Here is a 13,582-nt window from a genome sequence, read left to right as displayed (position 1 = left end):
TTCTGAAGAAGTTTTCACAGCTATTTACCGGTGCTACAAAAAGGCATGCTTTTTTAATCATAAGTTTAGGAATTTTTATAGAGGCCTTATTTTTACTGGGGAGGATGTATCATTGTGATTGGCTAAAGGTTGAGGTCTCGGTGAGGCAAGATCATTGTCAGGGGATTCCCCCTGGGATACAGTGTGCCTGTTCCTATGGCCTCCCACATGGGCTAAGCAGGCAGAGATCCAGGGGCAGTCTCCCACAGTTTGCCAATACAACATTACATTAAAACTTAAATTCACATTTGTATTAAAGTAACTGTGATAGAAACTTTAGGCTATCCCACGTAAGTTAAAATAATTGAGACATTTAAGGTGAAACTACATAGATTAATCAAGATAATTAAGATGTCACCCTCATTTTATTTCCTCCCTGTAGAACTTCAGAAACCTAAGTGAGACGTTCAGAACTGTCTCAGTTCACAAACATTTCTTCATGCTCACAAGTTCATTTCCCTATTTTAGGAGTGACTTAGTGGGGCATTATAACACTATAGTTTACATAGTTGGTCCTCCAGTCACAGATAAAACCTTTTTGCTATCTTTAATTGTGTATTTTGAGATGAGTTATTCAATATTTCTCTGCTTCCATTTACTTGTCCAGAAAGCAAGGATAACAATAAAGTGTGATCCTGCTTCATAAAATTCCTAGAAAATAAAATAAAGAGGTAAGTTTATTTTAGTGCAGAAAAATTGAAAACCATGCATTTTTTAAAAAGTTTGTGGAAAGTGCATGTTATGAAAACAATATTCATGGATTTTGAATTTTTTGCAAGACAGTAAACTGAGTTTTTAATTCTATTTTCTAGAACTTTTTGGAATACTCGCATAGCATATGCTCTAGAGTTGTTTAACACTTGCTTGTCACTTAGAACAGTCTTGGGCACATGCTGTGGGATTACTACAATGCCTTGCTTGACCATGCTCCCACTCTGTCTGAGGACCATGGAGGCACTTGGCCTACTGCCGAACTGTTCTGGTTCCTAGTGTACTTATCTCACATGTTGTGTCTAACAATGGCCTTTGTCAATGTCTTACCCTGTTATATAGTTCAGTCTGGAAAGATATACTGTTCTACATGTAAGGTCCAGCAAATGTTAAAACTGTAGGTTCTAATAGAAGAGTTCAGTGGTATTATAAAGGTTTTTTCCTAATGGTCTTTTCTACTCATTGTTTATTCCCATGAATATTTTTACGGTTTTTACTAAACCTCTGTTAATTTGTTTTCATTGAGTCTAATATTCAGAATAAGACCTTTGCTTTCTCTAAATGTCGCCAAGATTTTTATAAATTTTGCTTCTTCAAAAAAAGTGTTTAGTGCTAGGATTTGGGTTTTTAAGAACAGTTTATGCTTTTGTAAGCTTGTTATATTGTTACTGTATTATTTCAAACAGATTTTATTGAAGCATTTTGTCATTTAGAGATGTTTTGGAAAACTAGACTTTGGAGTAGCACAGATATTATTAACATTTGGCATATACTGAACCAAATAGTAGTTAGCATTCAAGCCATTCCCTGATATTTCAATCATTTTTGCACCAAAATAAACTTTTAACTCTGGTTTTCTGCAAACTTTTTGAAATCCCCTGTGTATTGGATTCTTCAGGCAAATATATTTAAGACTATCTATCAGCTGACCACAGGCAAAGTGAAGGTACAAGTTACTCCAATGTCTCACATGCCTACAGTATCAAGTGTATGAGTTCAAGTTGGTCAGTAGCCTACAGAGAAAAATCAGAATTTAAACCATAAGTGTAATATATAATTTCATTTGCCAAATACAAATTTGATGTAAAATAAAATATACATATAGGTAAATAAAATTTGTATCTAATAGCATTTACGTCTAAGTTCAATGTAGGCAGGAGATGTCAACAGAACCTTAGTGACGGCAATAAAAAAAGGCTACGGAGGTGCTCTGAGCAGGTTATACATTCATAGTGTGACCTGTGAATTCTATTTGTGGTTCAAGAGGGTGGAGAAAGGAATTGTTGAAGAAAACTATTGATTCTCTGTTCCCATGGACCTTTTGCTGTGCACCAGGGAGTATATCCTATGGAAAAACTCCTAAAAGCTATGATTTCTTGATAGCATCCAGCAGCTCTCCATCCACATAAGAAACAGGACAGATTTGTCAGGCAACAGTGACGATGAACTTGCTTCCCACCAGCATTTGGAAATTAGATATGCCTTGATGGAGAACTGCAACAGTGGGTAAATATAATTAAGCAGAGCAAGAGATAAATTTGCCTCGGTATCCAGTCAGTTTGAATAAATTGAAGACACACCCAAAAGAACAACTAAATCTGGAAATATAGAAAAAAATTTAAAGCAAAGGGAAGAGGAGCAGGTGTTTGGCACAACAGTTGACTGACTGCACAGGACACCCATATTTTATGTTGGAATGCCTGCACTCTAAATCCTGTTTCTACTGATGCCAGCTTCCTGCTCATGTTCATCCTGGGAGGAAACAGGCTTCACTGGTTGATTTCTTGTCACCTGCTTTCACTCATAGAACAACATAATTGGATGTCTGGCTCCTAGGTTTGGCCTGGACCAGACACAGTTGTTAGAGGCACTTGAGAAGCAAGTCAGCAGATGGGAGATACATGTCTCGTTCTATGTGTCTCTGCCTGTGTGTGTATGTGTGTGTATACCTCTCAAACAAATAATTAGCTTTAAAGGGTAGAAATTAGTGAAAGTTCCTCAGTATATTGTGATTGGTTTTATACAAGAACAGTAACCACAAGAAAAACTAAAAGCGTGAATAAGCAAATGACACAATACATTTTGTATCTTTCTCAATCTAAAGTTTGGGGGCAATATGCTAAATTCTAGAAAGGCCATTAGATTATTTCAAGTATTCTTTGACTTTCAACTTTTACTTCTTTGGTCTGATGACGATGGTCTCCCTCTCCTGTGAAAGGCAAATGGGCTGAGCAGCCTCTCCTGTCCATGGTAGGGTGTTTTCTGACACCAAATTGAGGTTTTATTTGTTTGTTTATTTTGTTATTTTGTATCAACCACTTCTCCTTCATCGACTAGGTGTCCTGCAGTCACCTCAGTTTTGAAAAAATTAAGGTGAAAGCTTAAAAGCTCAGTCCCACAAGACTGTGATTGCAAGGGACTCTTTATGAACCAGAAAGGATACTCCTGCCCCTTAGGAGATTTTAAGAGTTTTAGGAATTCTGCCAGGAGCTGGAGACAAAGACCAAATACATGTTTTGTTACATCAGTAACAAACCATGCAGCCCTTCCTATAAGCTAACTCAGAATCCTCAGGAGAGTGACTCCTGAGATTAAATTAGTCTTGTGGAACTATTTAAAAACAATGGCTTTTATCTTTTTCCAGGAGTTGTGAAGATATCAGTAGCTTACAATGTTCTGCGAATTATGAACACAGCAAAATAATAGCAATTGTAATGAGCTTAGAATACAAAGAGTATCCTTCAGGTAGTAGAAATGTTTTCTCAACATTTAGTTTCATCTTCTCTGCACTTTGGATTCCTATATGATTAATATGGAAGTTTTGCTCTTGACTGAATTCACATATACAGACATTGTCTGCCCACATTTTAGCAAATACACTCGCCCCCCCTTCCTCTTGCACCATCCTCCTCCTTGATTCCTAGAGACACTTTCACTTGCCTCTCAACAATGTTGGTTCTCTCCTGCTGTCAGCTGAGATAAAGATCCTGGAGTGACAGAGTTCTTTAGATGTCTGTGTCTTCTTGTGAATTTATAAATGAGCTTCACTTACCTCTTTCAGGTGCTCATATGAGGGCATGGCCAAGAGTCATGAATAATCAGGATCCTTTTTATGAACCAGAGTAACAAATCTTTGTGGTAGGCAGAAAAAGAGTGCCCCTCCCAACCCTGGAAGAATTATCAGAATTTCTGGAACTTGAGAATATTGCAGCGATCTTCTGAGTGGGCCCGATGTAAATTGCACATTCTGGAAAGGGTAAGAGGGAGGCAGAAGATGTCAGAGTGACCCGATATGAGGACAGAACCAACCACAGCTGGCTTTGAAGATGGAATAAAGAAGGCACGCACTGGGGGATGTGTGTGGCTTCTATCAACTGGGAAAGCAAAAAGAAACGAATTACACTCTGGAGCCTCTAGGAAGGAGCTTGGCTCTACAGCACATCTGTTAGCTAGCAAAGGCCATGCTGGGCTCAATTCTACAGACCAAGATTAAAAGCAAAAGCATTGTTTCAGATCATAAAGTTTGTGGTAAATTCTTCAGATAGATGTTTGTTAATACCCAAGATAGAGGAATATTCTTAGTTAATTGATTCGAACGCTAATCATCTGTATTCCCAAACTACAAGAATGGATCAGTGTTGTTCTTACATTGACATTTCCGATACTCTTGGTATTGAGGTTTTGCTTTTGGCTGTGGACCCAGTGAAATTGCTCCTAAAAGCTGCACGCTTTTGAAGTGGTAGACAGTCGGCTGCTTATTAAAATGGCCCAGTGAGGATTTTATGCTTTACCTTGAAACATCAGCCCATCCTGAGGTTCCATAATGTGTAAGGACATTGTTTTCAAAGCATTGAGTCTGAGCAGTTGTTTGTGCTTGAGTTGGGACTGTCCAGATGTTAGTGTCATGTTGAGCAAGCTGAGCAGTGGGGTCTCATGGGAACCTCTGATGCTTGGGTGAGGCTCCAGGCAGAAGAAGTACCCAGACAGAAGAAGCGTCGGATATCATTGCTAAATTACTTCTTGCCCATTTGGCTTCAGTTTGACTCTAGCAATTCTGTGCGTTCCCAGAAACACAACATGTGCAGCAAGTGTTCAGAATGAATAATGAAATACAATGTGTAATGTGAATCCTTGGACACAACCCTGGTTATCACATAGGAAAGGATAAACATTTCAGATGTTGGGTAACAGTTCTCTAAAGCATACTGTTAGGGGTCAAGGTCTTTTAGAAAGGCGTGGCTTTCTGGACCACGAATCTTCCATTTGCCTTTCTATTAAATTTTCCATCATAAGCCAGTTTGGCTCAACTGGTCACTGGAGGCACACTAACCCCAGATGTTCTCTAGATTCAGCTCACTAATTTGACATTTCTGGAAGGAGTGCATGGTTCCACACACTCTGAGCCATGAAGCCACATGTAGTGATGGGAGAGTATGGGGGGCGGAGGGGTCAGTGACACTGGCACCAGAACCCTGCTGATTCTGCTCAGCCTGTGAAGCCGCATTATCAGATTTTGAAGCAGAAGGAACAGAAGAAGGAAGCCTATGGAGTTGGGGTGCAGAATGAAATTGTGTACAAAGAGCTGAGATAAGGCTGAGAAGGCTAGTTTACGGGCCAGTTGGCACTCTAAGCACTCTCGTTCAGGTTTTCTCTCTGGGATTGTGGCCCGGTGTACACTTGAGTAAAAGCGACCTCACAGAGCCTGGGGGCCTTGACTGTCTGGTAGTGTTTCTGCTGGTTTGGCCTACAACTGACCCTGTTCCAAAGTTAACTCTTCAAACACCCAAGCAGTGCATTTTTCCATACAGATCTTGAAAACCTCCAAAATAGGTTTGCATTGGAGAGTTAAATCATGATTTGGCAGCAACGTATTTTAATTAAATAGACAACATAATTCTGACGGCCAGCTCCAGTGAAATGTGAGTCTGACTGCTTCAGTCTTTTGGCACAGCAAGAGTATTTCTGTCACTCTTATTCTCTGAACATTGATGTATAAATTTAATAGCTAGTTTTGTGAGACAGTCTAGGCTTCTTGCATAATATATTAAATATTTTGCCAGTTTAATTGTGGAAGTATTTCTCGGAGATGACTTGATTAAGCAAGTTTCTGAGCCAACCAGAGAACATCGCTTGGAATCTGGTTGTGTATTAGAAGAAGATTAAAATGAGAGAGATCGTATACTAATTAAAAGTAAACCTTATAATGTAACGTTGTCTTTCTTGATTGTTCCCCATCATTCACGTATTTCATCCTCTTTCCTTGTTTGAAACTTTAGTAAATATCAACAAAACTTCAAAAGTATTCATGTAATAGGTGTATCTCTGAAGTGAACAATGTCTTCTATCACTTGTGGATTCGTTTAAAACTCTCTTCCCCTCTGTTCCTTTACAATGCCGTAATTCTACATTTCTCATTCCTAAGCCAAATTCAACACGCTTTTAAACCATGTTGCTATCCAATTCAAATTGCATTTCAGATGATCTGATTGAAAACTCCTAAGAATTATGTTCAACAAAAGCTTCTTAGGATGGAACACAAACACTTGTGAAGTGGGCATGTAGTACTTAACCTGCACTCACAGCTTTAGAGGGAAATATATTCATGAGAGAAATTAATTGCAAACTAAATCCCACTCCTGGCCTCCTTGTACAATCCATCAAAGAGCTTTCAATGTGCAGTGTTGCTTCCACAATCGAATCTTAGTTACACATGCAAGCTTCCAACATCTTACAAGTGAGCCAAGAGATAGTTACTTAATGAAGATAGAAGAAAAACAGTAACAGCCAGCCAATACTAAAACAATCATAACAAGATAATCCAAAATACAAAGGCTCATTCATAAATCATAGTCACTGGAGGCTCATCCTTACAACTAAAATTAAAATTAAGCAGATTGTAATGTGCAGAAAGGTTGACTTTTTGACATGGGAGTAATAATTCATGAAATATCTGGGCTATCTGCAACTACTTTATTATTTACACACTCTCGAAGTTTGGATGTTGACACATTGGATGGTATATATCTAAAAGCAATTTAGTTTAAGCCAGGAAACAAATCAAACAATGTTTATTAAAAGTGAGCTTCTATGCCTAAAACTTGTAAATCTCAAATCCATGTGGAATACGAACTACAAACAGTTCTCTGCTAGTAACACGGGCTATTTTGTGGGATAAAAACATGATTTCTTCCATTACTAATCATGATTTTGTGTAACGCTGTGAAGAAGTGGCAGTGTTCAGCTTGTTTTGTTTTGTTTTGTTTTCCCATCCTCCTCTAACATGCCGGAAGGACCCCCTTTCTCATAGCTTTTTGCCTTCAGAGGTGGTGATATTGAACAGAATAAAGAAAATAATGTTATGGGTAGTTGTAGCATTCACTGTCTGTGTCGTGTTTTTCGCCACTGTGGGTAACCTGTCAGACTTCAGAGAAGGTATTCCCTGGCTTGCTACAATGCAAATTTTCAGTCTCATCTGGATAATTTTACATACTTTGATTTCCTGATATAAATTCCTAGCCTACTTTTGGGATAAAACATACTGAGACCATATTAAATTTCAACAGGCTGAATTAGCAGAAAATAAAGATAAAATGCCTTTCTATTTAAGAACATGATGATGTTTTAATTGTTATAGCATTTGGCATGTCTAATGTATACAATCCTTGACATTCATATAATAACAAAAGAAAGTTGTTTGGGATTTTTCTTTTATTTCCTAATGTCCGCCTTCCCCTCTAGTGCTTCTCCCACCTCTTCTGCAGCCTTGACCTGGAGCTCCCCTCTCGCATCATCATCCTTCTATAAAGAACAAACCCTATGCAGGGAAGGGGGGGGTGAAAATTCCTCATTTCAATACAGATAGGCCAAGGCTGCCTGTTACCTCGCAGTGATGAACAGACCACCATGGTTGTGACAACTGAAGTAGATGCCTCCGGGGTAAAACAAAGGTTTACATATTACACAAGCAATTTAACTGTTTTCTAAACATATTGCCAAGACAGTGGGAGCTGGCAGCCCACACTGTGTTTTAGGTTTTGGAGACTTGGATTAGAAGTGACTGTTGATTATGAACTTTTTTATTTGTCTCTCATGAACTACAAGCAACCTAGTAACCCAGGAAAGAATTCCTCCCAGCACTTAAACTTGTCTTCCTAGTGTCCCAAGATTATATACACAAATCACTTGACAAAAGTGGTGTAAGACTCTTGCGCGTAGATAGCCACACAAGACAATTGTCTTGTTCTAACCCTTACAGAGTTCTACAAAGTGAAATGTTTTATAATCCTTTTTTGTGCAGTAGGCAAGGGAGAAAAGAAAAGAGGTTGAGCAAAGATTATCCAGAAGAAAGACAGAGACTCTTTCGGGGTTCCAGTTGAAACACAATAAGGAACATAATTAACTTCACGATTCTTTGTGTTTTTCATTTGACTGCAGGGAGGAGATGAAAGAGGACTGCTAAGCCTCGCATTCCATCCCAATTACAAGAAAAATGGAAAGCTGTATGTGTCTTATACCACCAACCAAGAACGATGGGCTATTGGGCCTCACGACCACATTCTTAGAGTTGTGGAATACACAGTATCCAGGTATCACCGAGATGCACTGAAGCTTATTTAATCTTATTTTCTCATCATTGCCTCATAAACTTTTTGCTTCAGGGTTACAAATGATTAGCGTCTAAGCCATCATTAAGCCATAATCTCCATCTTACTTAAAATCCAAGTGTGTCTTTAGAAGAAATTGAGAAAAATGACAGCTCTGGCACTTTTCTGCAGTCTTTTAACTGAAAGGTTACTTCCATGACTTAGCAAACCACATCAATTGTCGGTCATTGTTATTAGCCCCATCTCCACTATATGTTTCCTGAATTATCTGCCAGATGTTTGATGTTTGCTTCCCTGTTTGTGTCCTACATATGATGCAGGAAACCTTATGTGTTGATTTTGCTTCCTCCCTGTGATATAGAAAAAATCCCCATCAAGTTGATTTAAGAACAGCCCGAGTATTTCTGGAAGTTGCGGAACTCCACAGAAAGCATCTGGGAGGACAACTGCTCTTTGGCCCTGATGGATTTTTGTACATCATCTTGGGTGATGGGATGATCACATTGGATGACATGGAAGAAATGGATGGACTAAGGTAAAGAGGCTGACAACAGGCAGGTTTCTCTTCATGGAGAAAAGGGCCAAGTACCGGGAAAAAGGATCAGAGCCAATCATTTGAGAGCCATCATGGAATGGCATCATCTTGGTTAGATGTGTAACTTTGGTTATTTGTGTGCATCCATACAATGAGAAATAATTCACAAATATGCTGGTGTGATGTTTTCTTTTCTCCTGAAATGAGTTATGGTTGTGTGGTTTGATGCTGTAGGGGCTGCCTCTGCTGTGCCCAGTACTGAGACTGCAGGTGCAGGTTAGCCTGTTCATGCTGTCTCTCAGCATGTCTGCATGGGAGACATGGCCAAAAAAAAAAGAGAGGAATTCAAATGCAAAGAGCAGGGTACTACTGAGGCCACAGGCCTCCATCTAACTGCGTGGAGAATCAGCTATCCCTAGTTTTCATTTCACATTATAAGCAATTTGGTACCAATTTTGTGTCAAATAAGGGATGGTTCTTTAATCCAGAGAGAAATCTCTGCACATTTAGTTTAGGTGCAGTATGCAGCTGGAGCATAAAACGCATAACAACTGTCCTCCAATCTCTCAGTGATTTCACAGGCTCGGTGCTGAGGCTGGACGTGGACACAGACATGTGCAATGTGCCTTACGCCATACCAAGGAGTAACCCGCACTTCAACAGTACCAACCAGCCCCCTGAGGTCTTTGCCCATGGGCTGCATGACCCAGGCAGGTGAGAACACCCGTGCATCTTTTCCCTGCACTAAAGCCAGGCTAGGGTTCCAGAACTGGGAAAGGAAAGAGGCTGTCAGATCACAGTACACTGAAGGGTTGTCTCTATGTTGTACCTATAAGATCATACCAGGTCACTACCCAAATGAGAACGTCTCCTTCTTTTGATGTGTGAAGCAGATTGTGAAAATGTCTTCCAGCAGGTCACATTCCTAGAGAGGAGGTCCCCTGAGACCACTGAAATCTTTAGTATTAGATACCGGTGGGTGAAAGTCAATGACTGAAACCTCAATCTGAATCATTTTGAGACAATAAACCTTTGGATGTGTTCCCTTAAGCCCCTCTCCAATTTAATTCATTCATTGTCTTAGTCGTTTTTGCACCACTATATCAAAGTATCACAGACTAGAGAATCCATGCACAGTAGAAGTTTACTTAGCACATTATTCTGGAGCCAGGCATGTCCTAGGGGATAGTGCAGCCTCTGGTTAGGGCCTCATCTCAGGGCAGAAGGTGAGAAGGCAAGAAAGGACAAGAGAGGGGAGGGATGGGGGTCCAACCCATCCTTTGATCAGGAACCTGGTCTGGAAGTTATAACATTAATCCATTCAGGATGGCAGAGTCCTCCTGACTTAATCATCTCTTAAACAGTTCTCTTTAAATATATATAATTGAAAGGCAGATTTTTACAGAGAGAGAAGGAGAGATAGAGGGACAAGATCCTCCCTCCACTGGTTCACTCCCCAAACGCCTGTGATGGCCAAAGCAGGGCCAGTCTAAAGCCAGGAACGGGGAGCCTCCTCCAAGTCTCCTGCACGGGCACAGGGAGCTAAGATGTTAGACCGTCCTGTGCTGCTTTCTCAGGCCATAATCAAGGAGCTGCACTAAAAATGGGACAGCAAGATATGAGCTGCCACCCTTACGGGATACTGATGCCACAGGAGGGAGGATTAGCCTATTGCTCCACCATGCTGGTCCCAAATGTGCCCTTTTTAATACTGTTGTCCTGTATATCAATTTTCCAGTATGTGAATTTAGGGGGACACATTCAAATCCTAGATGGAGGGGGGGTGGGGGTTGCTAATGACTGCCCTGCAAGGATGCTGTACTGGCGAAATAAAATTCTGTGCATGAAGCAGAATAATTAGTGCCTCATATCTCATGGGTTTTAAATAAATTACAATTGTTATCACAGCTTCATTGAACACAGGGTAATGCTGTTTGATGGCACTGAGCTGAATGTTAACATCATTTGTACTTCAAAAATATTATAAATGCCAAAGGACCATCTAGTGATTGCTTGCTGTATTAAAATGAACCAGGAAGAAAGGAAAACTACGAAATATGTAGAGTGAGAAATCTGGGGCACACTTTAAAATTCTGTGAAGTGTATTCTCCAAGCTGCACGATGAAAGCCTCATCCAGTCTGTGGTCAGTTATTCCTACTAAGGAGTATCTGGCCACATTCATTCATTTACTGGCTAAGTTATTATTGCTATTTAATGTTTATTGAGTGTTCACTATGTGTAAGGTGAATATTTCTCAAACTTTTTATTTTTATAATCCCTCATGCCCTTCATCTCCCCTCCATCAAAGCTGAAGTCTCCAGTTCATTTCCTTTTTGGCATCTCAGCAGATCTTAAAATCTGCGCGACAGGGAATACTTAAGGTGGGTTCAGGATGTGGAAGAAACTGTCACATTCCATTCCTGTAGCTCAGAACTCACAGATATCACCACACAGCAGCACTTTGAAGTCAGGCAGCCGGAGTCACCACAATCCCACGGGAGCCTTCTCGCCGTCTTCCTAGGGCTCCTAACCCTTAGTCCAGAAACACGGGCCATGGTGCCTCACAGCCCCTCCTGTGTGGCAAGATGCCCAGTCAGTCCTAACCTCCGCTGGAGGCAGAGAGCTGAAGGAAAAATCAGTATTTATATTCTGCCACCTTCCCAGAGTATTTTAAGGAGGAGAAGATTTAATAAAGCAGAAAGGAAGCTATAGCCTGTATTGGTTCACTGTTATTAAGCACCCAGCTGCCTGGTTCTGAACTAAGTATGCACTTATCCCCTTAAGGCTCCTCAGCAGTGCTCTGAGGGGTAGCTTGCACTAGTTCCCTGGTCTCTTTTGTTGATAGACGGTTTTTTAGATCAGCTATAGGTTCGCTACAAAATTTAGCAGAATGGGGGCTGCCATTGTGGCACAGTGCATTAAACTGCTGCCGGAATCCCATAGGAGGGCTCTACTTCTGATCCAGCTAGCTCCCTGCTGTCGTCCCTGGAAAGCAGCAATTCTGCTGCTTATGTCCCTGACAACCCAGGGATGGAATTTCTGAGTCCTGCCTTCAGCCTGACTCAGCTCTAGCCCCAGTTGTTGTGACCATATGGGGAATGAACTAGTGATGGAAGATTCTCTCTCTTTCTCTCCTTCTCTAACCCTGCCTTTCAAATTTTTTTTTTTTTTGATTCAACAGACAGTACAGACCTTTATGACATAGCCCCTCTACTCACATGTGCAAAACCTCTCCCACAGCATTGCCCCTGTGGAATAGCACACTTGTTATAACCCAACACTGACACATCACAACCCCTTGGAGTCCATAGCTTACATAACCATAATTATTGGTGTTGTACATTCCATGGATTCAGACAAGTGGCTAGTGACATCTTCCTGCCATCTAGTGTCTCATGCAGAGAAGGGACAGATAGTTCGTGGTGGACCAGAGCTCACAGCCCCAGCCAGCCCATCCCTGGGAGCCTTAGAGTTGTTGTTTCTTAATGGAAACAAGTCGAACTTTTCTTTGTCATAGTAGTCTCCACATTCAAAAGGAAAGTAAGATTGCTCTCCCACCTTCTGTAGATTCAATTCTACCTTTAGTGGCTGTTGAGTGTGTCCCATTCCTGCCAGGCATTGTCAAGTGTGAATCATTGTCAAGTGGAAGGAGTGTTGCTATAGAACAAGGAACCCATCTTTGACAGGTCAGGCTAATGGTTTTCCTATGACAAATAAAATCATCTGGAACTAACAATGTCTTGTTTTGTTTTCAGAGTTGCTACATGATTCTTGGGTCTCTTGAGATTCAGCACCTACTCTTTTATTTCTTAATGTACTTAATTTTTTTAATTTAACTTATTTCTTTAATAGCCCCAATGGCTTCATTTTGTTTTTAAGTAATTAATTTATTTTTTTTTCACCCTTAAACAGTGATTTGCTATGGAATGAATCTGCCCCCTGAGGAAGTTTGGCAAAGTCAAAAAATATTTTTGGTTTTTTTCCAACGGGGCAGAGTGGGGATGGGGGAGTAACGTTACTATCACCTCTTGGGTAGGGACCAACTAAGCTACTAATATCTTAAATTCCCATGATTGTCCCCTCCAAAACAATTATCTAGCTTAAGACATCAACATTCCAAGGCTGAGAAGAAGCCTAAATATAATGTAACCATGCTTTCTACCTTTTCTTAAAAATTAACCTCAAAAATTAACCTATATGAGAGTAGGGGTTTGGCCTAGCAATTAAGCCACTCTATCAGACTCCAAAGGCCCATTTTGCAGTATGTGGATTTAGAACTGTTTCAGGCTCCTGCCTATAGCTTCTTGACTATGTAGACCCTGATAGGTGATGGTGACTACCCAAAATGTTGGACTCCTACTATCCTTGTTGGAGCCCTGGATTGAGGCTTCAGCTCTCAGTGCTCAATCAGTGTGGGCATCTGAGGAGTAAATCGGCAGATGGAACTCTGTCAATCTCTCTCTCAAATGAATAATTTTTATAAATTTACTTGTTCAACTCCATTAATTCCCCATTCCAAACCTCAATGCCTGGTTCCTCACTGCCTTAAATATTCAACAAATACCGAGTGATGATGACGATGATGATGATGATTATGGGTTTTTTTCCTACATTATAGGAATGCAGAGATATACTTGGAAATGGGCCCTGCCCTCATGGACCTTACAGTCAGCAGTATTAAGTCACAGAGAA

General features: G+C 40.4%; 1 protein-coding gene across 2 annotated transcripts in view; it reads left to right on the top strand.

Annotated features, from left to right (window-relative positions):
• Positions 1–13,582, top strand: part of HHIP (hedgehog interacting protein) — a 96,428-nt gene that overhangs the window by 51,006 nt on the left and 31,840 nt on the right. For both annotated transcript variants that reach the window (XM_058666805.1, XM_004588138.4), the window contains exons 5-7: positions 8,185–8,336; positions 8,716–8,889; positions 9,460–9,603. In XM_058666805.1, the coding sequence (XP_058522788.1) occupies positions 8,185–8,336; positions 8,716–8,889; positions 9,460–9,603 (470 nt within the window). The remainder of the gene's footprint in view (positions 1–8,184; positions 8,337–8,715; positions 8,890–9,459; positions 9,604–13,582) is intronic.

This window comes from Ochotona princeps, chromosome 7, assembly GCF_030435755.1.
Source record: "Ochotona princeps isolate mOchPri1 chromosome 7, mOchPri1.hap1, whole genome shotgun sequence".
Lineage (NCBI taxonomy): Eukaryota > Metazoa > Chordata > Mammalia > Lagomorpha > Ochotonidae > Ochotona > Ochotona princeps.
This window is presented reverse-complemented; position numbering and strand designations above follow the sequence as displayed.